The 12,230-nt window shown below is 39.3% G+C and overlaps 1 protein-coding gene across 3 annotated transcripts in view; it reads right to left on the reverse strand.

Moving 5' to 3' along the window:
- Window positions 1–12,230, reverse strand: part of EPG5 (ectopic P-granules autophagy protein 5 homolog) — a 136,006-nt gene that overhangs the window by 50,380 nt on the left and 73,396 nt on the right. For all 3 annotated transcript variants that reach the window (XR_004055685.1, XM_030925972.1, XM_030925971.1), the window contains exons 26-27: window positions 10,446–10,617; window positions 9,163–9,325 (exon numbers count right to left, since the gene is read on the reverse strand). Coding sequence is in view for 2 of the 3 variants with exons in the window: in XM_030925972.1 (XP_030781832.1) it covers window positions 9,163–9,325; window positions 10,446–10,617 (335 nt within the window). In the remaining variant the exon portion in view is untranslated. The remainder of the gene's footprint in view (window positions 1–9,162; window positions 9,326–10,445; window positions 10,618–12,230) is intronic.

Here is a 12,230-nt window from a genome sequence, read left to right on the forward strand (position 1 = left end):
ACCTAGGAGGCAGAGGTTCCAGTGAGCTGAGATCACGCCACTGCACTCCAGGGCGACAGCGTGGGACTCCGTCTCAAAAAAAAAAAAAGTTCCTGAAGGGCAGTGGTCCTTCCTATTTGTTTTACTTACCCAGAACCCCAGCACAGCATAAATCTGACAACACACTAAGCACCTATTTTTTATGACTATGACAATAGTAACTTCCTTGTGTAAAACTCACCAATGTTGTATTAAAAATCTTTACAAAACTTCTTCTTTCCTTACTCCTTATATGAAAATTAATCCAAGATGGATTACAGACTTAAACGTTAGACCTAATACCATAAAAACCCTAGAAGAAAACCTAGGTAATACCATTCAGGACATAGGCATGGGCAAGGACTTCATGTCTAAACCACCACAAGCAATGGCAACAAAAGCCAAAATTGACAAATGGGATCTAATTAAACTAAAGAGCTTCTGCACAGCAAAAGAAACTACCAGCAGAGTGAACAGGCAACCTACAGAATGGGAGAAAATTTTTGCAATCTACTCATCTGACAAAGGGCTAATATCCAGAACCTACAAAGAACTCAATCAAATTTACAAGAAAAAAACAACCCCATCAAAATGTGGGCAAAGGATATGAACAGACACTTCTCAAAAGAAGACATTCATACAGCCAACAGACACATGCAAAAATGCTCATCATCACTCGCCATCAGAGAAGTGCAAATCAAAACCACAATGAGATACCATCTCACACCAGTTAGAATGGCAATATTAAAAAATCAGGAAACAACAGGTGCTGGAGAGGATGTGGAAAAATAGGAACACTTTTACACTGTTGGTGGGATTGTAAACTAGTTCAACCATTGTGGAAAACAGTGTGGCGATTCCTCAAGGATCTAGAACTAGAAATACCATTTGACCCAGCCATCCCATTACTGGGGATATACCCAAAGGATTATAAGTCATGCTGCTATAAAGACACATGCACACGTATGTTTATTGTGGCACTATTCACAATAGCAAAGACTTGGAATCAACCCAAATGTCCATCAGTGACAGACTGGATTAAGAAAATGTGGCACATATACACCATGGAATACTATGCAACCATAAAAAAGGATGAGTTCGTGTCCTTTGTAGGGACATGGATGCAGCTGGAAACCATCATTCTCTGCAAACTATCACAAGAACAGAAAACCAAACACTGCATGTTCTCACTCATAGGTGGGAATTGAACAATGAGATCACTTGGACACAGGAAGGGGAACATTACACACCAGGTCCTATTGTGGGGAGGGTGTAAGGGGGAGGGATAGCATTAGGAGATATACCTAATGTAAATGACGAGTTAATGGGTGCAGCACACTAACATGGCACATGTATACATATGTAACAAACCTGCACGTTGTGCACATGTACCCTAGAACTTAATAAAACAGAGAAAAAAAAAGCAAGAAAAAAAAAAAGCTCTATGACATCAAAATGCACGAAAGTGAATACTCAAGAGCATATAATGCTAACAATAATTTTTACTATTGGAGAAATGAAAGATTAAAAAAGAAATTACTTGCATTTAACTAGATAATAAATCAATACAGGTATCTGAATTAAATTTGAAATATTTCAAAAAACAGACCCATGTTTAATATCCTAAAATGTAAGTAGGACTATCTGCAGTCAGCCTTTTTGTTCAATACATCACCAATACAGTTAGACTGGGACTACACGTGTCACAGAATCCCCTGGCTGGCCTGGACAGAAAGCAGCCAAACAGGAAAAGAGAGAATCTGAGATAAGGAGGGAAGACACAGAATGAAGGGAGGTGGAAAGGCAAAGGATCCGAAGTCCACTTGGTTGGAAAAATGCAGAGACAGGACTAAACCTACTTTGTTACCCAGACTTTACAATTGCCATTCCATGTTGTAGAAACTACTAAAATAAAACCAGCTGGTTTAGGAAAGTTTAGACTCTCTCAAAAAAAACAAAATCCCCAAATGATTATTTTCTAGTCTACTTATTTTTGTTTAATGTTCCCACTACTGTTGAAAGTTTTCTTTTTTTACTGCAAGGAAGGTGAGAGCAATGGAATGACTATCAGTTCATAATTACAAGAAGTCGTAGACAATAGAACAAAGTAGCATGGTGGAAGCCTCTCCACTTGAGTCATTTTAAGTGGACGCAGAAATTTAAAAGTTTCCTTGTCTAAATTTAAAAGTTGGACAAAGCACGTCCTTCAGTCAGTTTTTACAATAATGTGGGGCCCTCAGTGGGTCTTTTCCATCATTCATTTCTAGGAATGACCAAATTTTTCACATGATAATAAATCAATCCTGGGGCCAGCAAGCATACCCACAATACAAAAGTACATCAAAAGGAACCCAGTTATAATCACCACATTTCCCTAAGGAACATCACTGAATTGTTAGAGGCTTCTACTGGGAAGAGAGAACACAGAAACAAGCACGTTTCACTTCCCATAAAATAGATTTGCCTTTGTATACCCCAAACAAGCTATACATAGCTCAAACGCTTGCAGATAGCTGGAAATTTCCAGGACATTCTTTCCCAGTAAAATTCTATTAAGGAATAAAATATTTTCATGATATAATTGGAACTCTTAATAAAGGAGTCATTAAAAATTATATTTAAAATCTGAAGTCATTTCCCATAAAGCTAATTTTTAAAAACTGATCTAATCTAGAATGTTAAGATCACAAATTCCCTAATCACTGAAAAAAGAAGGCAATACTATTATATAGACTCAGAGAGAAAATGAAATGGTACCTATGTTCATTTACGTGAGATTTAACTGTCATAATCAGCTTACTCAGAATCACACTGCAAGTATTCAGAAGCTGCAGCTGAAACAGGTGAAGCAAAATGACCTGGCAATACTGAAAGGGAAAAGTAGGGGTCTTGAATTTAGACACATGCAGGCTTGAATCCTGATGGAGCTACTCACTAGCTATGTGACTTTGGCAAGTCTCACAGTGTCTCTGAACCTGTTTCTCTGAACTCATCATCATTCTATGAAGATTAAGTTGGATAAGCTAGGCACAGTGCCTCACGTCTGTAATCCCAGCACTTTGAGAGGCCAAGGTGGGCGGATCAATTGAGGTCAGGAGGTCAAGACCAGCCTGGTCAACATGGTAAAAGTCCATCTCTACTAAAAATACAAAAATTAGCTTAGCATGGTGGTGTGCCCCTGTAGTCCCAGCTACTCGGAAAGAATCACTTGAACCTGGGAGGTGGAAGTTGCAGTGAGCCAAGATGGTACCACTGCACTCCAGCCTGGGTGACAGAGTGAGACTCTATCTAAAAAAAAAAAAAAGATTAAGTTGTATAATAAAAGCAAAACACCTAGCATAATACCTGGGACATGAGAGTGCCCATGCAAGTGACCAAAAGTACTGTGAACATGGCTGGGAAAGACAGTGCAACCATCCTCACTGCTTCCCAAGACTGAATATTTGGGAGACATTTATATTAGAGTAAAAACGTACAGTAAGCAGTGTATAATATTTAAGTTGAGTATTTAAGTATGGAAAGTATTAAGCTGTTTAAAAGCAAAGGTAAGCACAATCAAAGAATGAAATGTTAATTTTTAATAAGAAAAAGTTCCAGTTTCCATGATGTCTGTCATGGCCAAATAATATCCACAAAATTCCAACATAGTTAAAATCAGGGAACTTACTTATGAAGGGCATAAATCTAGAGCTGTTCATTCCTTCAAACACATCCATTTTGCAGCACTGACTGTATGAGACACTGATGATATAAACATGAATAAGACAAAGTCCCTGACCTTATGTAACTCAAAATCTAGTAATAGCATAGAACTAATCATAACACAAAATAAGTTGTAACACAACCTAATGAGTGGTATGTTACAAATAAGGATGCTTCCTTTAGCAGAGGTGTACTAAAAAAATTAAAATAGGCTGGGCACGGTGGCTCATGCCTGTAATCCTAGCAATTTGGGAGGCTGAGATGGGTGGATCACCTGAGGTCAGCTGTTCAAGACCAGCCTGGCCAACATGGTGAAACCTCATCGCCACTAAAACTAAAAAAATTAGCTGGGCACAGCGGCACCTGCCTGTAATCCCAGCTACTCGGGAGGCTGAGGCAGGAGAATTGCTAGAACTCAGGAGGCAGAGGTTGCAGTGAACGCCACTGCACTCCAGCCTGGGTGACAAGAGCAAAACTCCATCTCAAAATAATAATAATAATAATATTAAAAACAAATAGAGATGGAAACCCTATTCCCAAAGAGTTCAGTGTGGCAGGACAAAACAGCAAGTGACTGCAACAGCATTTAGCCACAAGCTGCAATGAAGGAGAGAACATCTCAATTTGACTGGAAGAGTCCGCAGAGACCTCAAGAAGAGGTTTGGCCTGAACTAAGTACTGAAGGCTGAGCCAGAAGGAGGTCAGAAACAGGTGGGAGAAGAACAAAAGCAGCATATGCGAAGAACAAAGGTATTCATGTGTATGTTGTGTTTAGAAAATGGAGAAAGTCTAAATGACTGAAAAGTAAAATGTCTGCGAAGTGGGGGACAGGATAAGTGATGCTGCTAGAAGAAGACCAACAACAGATTATTAAGGGCGCTGAGGGCCATATTCCTTTTGATACTGCCAAGTAAGTACGGGTTTTTAGCCTGGAAACGTGATCAGATCTGTTTCAAAAGATGAGTAATGAGAGAATGGAAAACAGACGAGGTAGGGAGAGAGATATGGAGAGGAAATCTAATTAATGCAATAGGTCAAGGGAGAAGCGAGGTATGCCTACCATGGAGAAATGGCAACAGAAACACAGAGAAGGGAATGTCAGAGGCTTCAGAAAGTTATTTCAGAGGCGGAACCAGTATGGAAGCAACTATGGAAAATACGGGAATGAAGTAGGGTAGAGTAACTGGAAGAGATGATATTGATGCCTAACTTTCTATCTGGGGAGATCAGCTATGTGAAATTATAGGAAGAAGAGATTTGGAAGGTAAAGATGAGATTAATTTAAGAAATATGGAGTTTGAAGTATTTATGGAACATTCGGTTAGAATGAGGCAGGCAGAAATCTAGATTTGGAACTCAAGAGAGAATTCTGGACTAGAGAAACAGAACAGGATTATCGACATATGAGTCAATGGTTCTTTTGTTCTTTTTCGAACTATTCTGAGATCTACTGGAGTTATAAACTCTCCAGAAAAAAAATTTACATACACTTTCACGAACTTCACCAATTCTCTAAAGACCATTCACAGACCCCAGATTAAGAACTCCAGCACAGACAGCAGGCAAAAGAAGATGATGTCATATGAAGAAGAGAATCAGGATAACTGGATAACTAGCAATCTAAGAGTTTGAGTTGAGGAAGAAGAAACCCTGGAAACTGAGAAGTGGTTAGAGATTCAGAGGGAAGAGATGAGACTACATAAAGTTCAATATCATAATAGAAAGATGTTAAAAGGAATCAAAACTACTGGACATAGCCATGAGGTGGCCACTGGACACATCTATATAGAGGGCTACAGTTTTATGTATAAAAATAACACAATCTACCTTTTGCAGGACATAATCTCTCCCAATGACAGTTTCATGATGAGTCATAAACACTGGGAACTCACCCTCTCTATACTCCATTAACACCTCTTTTTCCAAAACTAAAGTCATCTATAACCAAAAGTATCCATTTGGGTAATGGATGGCTTCATATTTAAGTATAATCTTTGGCCAAAAATCAGAGCAAAACAATCAACTTGCATAGATAATGCTCCAACTTCATAGCAGGTAGAGTTTCAGCTTTCCTCTGTCTTGCCCTTTGCCATTAATGCGTAACAAAACAGATTTTTATCTTCAAGTCCTCTAAGTATCAACCGGCAAATACTGCCTGGGATAGCCTCAACTAGCAATGACAGTATTATGTAACTTTCAAGATTATTGAAGTCTCAGCCTATAAAAGTTGTTCACTGTCTTCACGTTTTTAATTGCCCTGGCACATCTGCATGTCAGGCAAAACACTGACTGCAGTCGATACTATTATTGATACTGAACTTCTAGGAGCCATCAGTGGGGGATCTCAAGCTTGCAGAACTTCCCAAGTGAGACTAAAAGTCAGGGCACTAACCAAACAAGTGAGGCCAGCAGAAAATTAAAACCTGCTTTAAGAAAACTTAAATATTTCTAATGAGGTTAGGCCCACAAAATACAGCTACTTTTTCAAATTCTTTAAGCTGCAAAATCTCCTTTTTTCCCTCTGTCCTTCATTACTTTTCCCCCTTCTTTCTTCAAGCTATATTAGCAATTACCAATTTTTCTTTCTTTTCTTGAGCTAAGGTCTCACTCTGTTGCCCAGGTTGGAGTGCAGTGGCACAATCACAGCTCACTGCAGCCTTGACCTCCTGTAGTTAAGTGATCCTCCTGCCTCAGCCACCCAAGTAGCTTGGACCACAGGTGTGCGCCACCATGCCCGGCTAATTTTTGTATAACATTTTTTGTAGAGACAGAGTTTCTTCATGTTGCCCAGGCTGCTGAACTCCTGAGCTCAAGCAATTTGCCCACCTTGACCTCCCAAAGTGCTAGGATTACAGGTGTGAGCCACCACGCTCAGCCCAATTTTTTTTTTTAAGAAAAGAAACCACAAGAACTTTGGTATGTTTGTAAAAACATCTAAGCCATGTTCACATCAGTCCTTATCATAAATCATCTTTTCTCTGACCTCCCTCCAATCAAAATCACCTAGAAGACATTTTAGAAAAGGTGTATCTTTTTATTTCAGAATTAACAAAGCAAAAGATTATGTTTAAAATCTCAATTCAAGGGTTCAGACAAATAATATAATACTATGATCCCTTTTTCTGTAAAGGAAAAGACAATTCACTGGTAGGCTTAGAGTTTCAGCTCCCTGGCTTGCCTGGTGGTATTTTCCACTGCAAGACCCAGAGAGCTAACAGGAGGTTAGGGCAAGAGACCTGTTCTTTAGCTGAGGCAGTAAATATTTACAATTCTTCACAGAGCAAGCCATCAGCCAGAATTGGAAAAACATTTCTTTATAGTTATCTTACTTGTCACTTATAAAAATGCATTTTAGAATTCTCTTCTCTATATAAAATTAACAGTCTAGTAAAGATATGTAGTTTTAAAATATAGAAAAACACAAATTGGTGAAGACATCCCTTTTTTTATTAAAACCAGATACATTTTCAGTTTTTTCCTCACTAACTCAAACTCCACCCAAAATTGGCAAACTTTTCTCCCAGTTTTATTACTTCAGCAAGTGATTTTTTCTTAAATATTTCTACCTTGATCTTACTACAACAGCATTAGTAACTGGGAAAAAAAATACACCAAAAGAAAACTAACTGTATAAAGCACCTGGCCAAAGATAACTCAATGTTTAGGAGTCGCACATATTTACAATAATATACAGGAAAATAAGTTGGACTCATCCTAACTTTTAGGTCAAATTTCTGAACTTTAGACACATACAACTATGTTGAAAAATCAGAGATACATTTTGAAGGTAATGAAAAATACAATACATACAAAAGATTATTTAAGAGAAGACATTTTGTAGAAAAGAGTCTCCCAAGGAAATTGATGGAGACATTGGAATAGTTACAATGAAAATTAGCAAAAAAAGAAGGGAAATTTCTGAAAGACAAACAAGAGGGAGTAAAATAAATTTTCTCCAATTTCCAAAAGCTAACAAAAAAGAATCATTTGTGTGTAGACAGATTTAGACCATAGGCAGTGCTCAGCTCCAAGCATTTATCTTTCAGCTTAGGGAATACTGACTTCATTCAAAGGAAGAATACAGTGCAGTGATTAATGAACACAGGCTGGCCGGGTGCGGTGGCTCAGGCCTGCAATGCCGGGACTTTGGGAGTCCGAGACAGGCAGATTGCTTGAGCCCAGTAGTTTGAGATCAGCCCAGCCTGGGCAATATGGCAAAATCCCATCTCTACTAAAAAACCCCATCTCTATTTTAAAAAGAGCACTGGCTCTGGAGCCGGAATGTCTGGGCCTTTCTGGCTCTGCCACTTACGGGCTGTGGCACTTCAGGTGCACAACTTAATTAACTTCTCTGTGACTCTACTTCCTTACCTGAGAAAAGAAGATAATATGATAATGGCCACCTCACAGAGTTGTAAGGATAAAATAACTTATTTAAAGTGTTTAGACAGGGCCTGGCATAAAGTAAATGCTATGACACGCTAACTTCAGCTAAGCTTCCATCATGAAGTCCATATGATATCGCAGATCCAAATTCTGCCTATATTCCAGTGTAAGAAGGTAACTCTGAAAGGCAGTTCAAGTTTCAGTCAGGTTGTTGCATGTCTCTCCCTCTTGCCTGTCAGCAAGCTCCACCCGACTCATCTGCTTCCCGTATATCCTTCCCACATTCATCTTCAGGGGCTCCCTGCCATGTGCAGCAGACAGCCAGAGCTCCCAATGATGGTGCACACCAACCTTTCCAACGTGAATTCCCACCACCACCCCAAAACACTTGGAATAGGCTGACCTAGCCACTGACCCCTAAATGACATTATGGCCACCCTACTTCCACATTCCTTCTAACTGCATCATCACCAAAGTCTTTTAAGAATCAGTTGAAGCCAGGCACGGTGGCTCACGCCTGTAATCCCAGCACTTTGGGAGGCCGAGGTGGGCAGATCACCAGGTCAGGAGTTTGAGACCAGCCCAACCAATGTGGTAAAACCCCATCTCTACTAAAAATACAAAAACTAGCCCGGCCTCGTGGCGTGCACCTGTAATCCCAGCTACTCGGGAGGCTGGGGCAGGAGAATCACTTGAACCCAGGAAGCAGAGGTTGCAGTGAGCCAAGATCATGCCACTGCACTCCAGCCTGAGGACTGCATTTCCAAAAAAAAACAAACAATAAAAGGGATCAGTTGAAGCCCCTCTCTCTAGGAATCTTCTCAATGATTCTGATTTTTTTTTGAATTCCTATTTGAATATCTGTCTTATAGGACTCATCTGGTATCTACAGAAATATGTGATTAACTCTATGAGTGTTTTCATACCCCCCAAAACTAGTAAATGTTTGGGACACAGACAGTGTGCCATATATGTCTTTCAATCTTCCTCAGTGATATGCCAACATTACGGACTCAATTAAAATTCTCTAAATTCTGAAGAAATTTAAACACTTACTTGAACCGTGACAACTGCGGCTCCTTGGCATTTCTTACCACTGCTGCCTCTGCACTCCAAATGCAGTGTGGTCTGTTCTTCACGATTCACATACTGCTTTGGCATCGTGTCCAACAGCTCACCATCCAGAGCAACCTGCTGAGATTCCCGAAGAGCTGCGTTTCTGAAAAACATCATCAGGAGGTAAAAGAAAGTCTTAGGAAAGGTTATATGATAAGTGATAAAGGCTTCCAGTTACCCATAGCCAGCATTATAGCACAGCAAAATACGCATATACCATAGTAACAGAGGACCAAAGGTTGTGAGCCAAGACTTACCCAAATCATTCCCCTGGCAGAGAGGCTAAAGAGAAAGCTAAGAAATGAAAGAAAAGCCTATAGAAAAGTGAGACAACTTTATAGCCACAAACAAAGCTTCATTTAGAATCCATTTTATACCAACAGACCCTACAAGAACAAATGAGAATTCTATCCTAACTTAGTCATCCTCAAGGGGTGCCTTAATTGTAAGTACCAATAACTTCTTAGGTATTAGCAACTCAAAATGAAATGTCAAAGACCAAGAAAGCTAATGGCATACATGGGGTGTCAAAACTGGTCTAACTGTACGTATCATTACATTAATGGGCAGGTGCTTATATGTGCACTCAACACACACTCAACAAATGCCTGGACCAAAAATAGCCAAGGAAAAAAATATCAATAAGAAACTGATTCACATAGGATTTGTAAAAGTGAGGCTCGCTTACTGTTAATGAAACAGACTTACTCTACATATATGCTCCTTCTCACAAGATCTCAAGTTAGATCAAAACCTTAAACTGTTGATCATTTTGTATCCACCATGTGAACTCAAAACACTTAATAACTTTTCCACACTTCAATCAACGTTTATGTCAATTTCTTAAAGAATATGGAGAGGTAAAGAGTACAGCAACAAGAAAAGAAAGGAACTCTCACTTCGCACCTTTCCAGCACCATCTTTCCAATATCAGAAGATCTCTTCATGAGAAGCATAAGAAAATCTTAGCTGGCACTGCTGATGCTCAGAAATGCGACCACAGGAAACGAGAAATTGATAGTCAGAGAGAGTACCACATAATTTTGATGTGAAATTATAAGACTTGTCACAACTTGGTTAACCAAGTGAACCATCTGGGCCAGGCTGGGCAAACTATCCTCATGGTAAAAATGCTGACGAGGAAGCCACTCCAGGTAGCAAATCATCCAGACTATCAAAGCCACCAGCATGGGAACATGATCCTTGAGGCTGCACAGTCTTACCTGGCCTGCTGTTGCAACAGATTCAGGTCTGTGCACACCAGCTGGGTGGTGTCCTTCTGACTCAATAGCACAGCGGAGGAAATAACTGGCACAGGAGGCTTCACTGGGTGCAGAACGAGGGGAGGCTGGGGAGCCTCATGCTTCCGCAAGTTACTTAAAACTCTTTCTTTAGCTGAAAGAAAATTAAGTCATATATACTGAGCAATCAGGTGAATTAGCAGGAGATCAGAAGCATGTTGTACAATTCAGTAGCATTCCTATCCTCAAAAAGTTTACAGTCTTATGATAGTTAAAGAGTTAAAGCTCATGATCTTAAATTATTACCCTAGACAGGCCTTGCATGACATGCTAAGAAGTTTGGACTTGATATTAGTGTAAAACTACTATCTAGTGCCTTACACTAATATCGTGTGGATCTCGTGAACAGCTCTATGCAAGCTTGAGTGAGATGGTAGCTATCATCTGAATAATGGTTTAAGTGAATGGAGTAGGTCTGGAGGCAGGTAAGGTTTTAATGCCATCATCCAGAGTTCAGAGGAATTGAAGAAAAAGGAATAAGCATTATGGAATATAGCTGAGTTAAAAATCTGAAATCAGGTCAAGGTTTGAACAGGAGGACTGGATGCAGTAAGAGATAAAATGAATGAAGACATATGCATAAGCTCCTTCGGCACTTCTATTTATGCAGTCATATAGTCCATCAGTCATTTACTTATTCATTTACTCAATAAATGATTTATGGAGTCCAAATAAGCAATCCATTGCCACACACACACACAAAGGTGAACCTCTACCATGCAACTTTGCCCTAGATTACACATGATCTCATACTGTTTAATCAAATTCAAATGTTTGATACTTCTAGACTTAGTACAGAGCTGAATACACAGTAGATATCCAATAGATTCCTATCTTCCCTTCCTCTCCCTTCACCACACAATACACATACCACACAGCAGGTGGGGACTGAATAACATGAAGAAAAATGCTGCTACCTACCCAATTCTTTTTAATAGCAAGAAACAGAGGAGGGCAGTGGTCAAGGGAATTTCAAGTCAATAAGTCAAGTCAACAAGTACTTAAGGGACTACTATGAATTTCCGATTACATTCCAGATGTAACATTCCATTTTCTATTCTTGTTGAGAAAAATTAAAGAAAAATTAATAGCCATGACTTTACTTGGCATAAGGAGACTTGCATTGCTTGTACCCCAAACAGATGAAATTCAATATTTCAAACAGGTCAAGTACAGCACTATATCCCTTATAGCTGGTGTTTTTCCACTAGAACTAATCACTGTTTGCACAGATGTAACCAAGTTAGGTATTCATCATTGGATAAGACTTGTGACTATGTATGTTAAAGTTCCTTTCAAGCAACATAAGAGGCCACAATGCTAAAGGAAAACTGGGGGCTCTTTCAAACCCAATATAAGTTACCATAAAAGAAAAACCAGGGATATTTTAAAAACAAACAAAAAATCTAAATTCATATTTAATAGTAATCACCACTCTGGACCATGACTGACAAAAATATTGAAGCCAATAAAACAAATTTAGTTTAAGGAAAAGGGTGCTAGTGAAATTTTTCCTACAACCAATCACACTACAAATTCAATCATTTGATATAATCATCAACTAACCTCTTACATCTGAGAAAAACCTGAAACTCACTATTTAGAAGTCTAGGCCCTAATTTTGTTTAGAAGTACAAGGTATAGTGATCGCCAGACACAAGAGGTAGAATACTGAGTGGTGAACAGCAGGTCTCTGGAGTCAGACGG

This window comes from Rhinopithecus roxellana, chromosome 21 (assembly GCF_007565055.1).
Source record: "Rhinopithecus roxellana isolate Shanxi Qingling chromosome 21, ASM756505v1, whole genome shotgun sequence".
In the NCBI taxonomy this organism is placed as follows: domain Eukaryota; kingdom Metazoa; phylum Chordata; class Mammalia; order Primates; family Cercopithecidae; genus Rhinopithecus; species Rhinopithecus roxellana.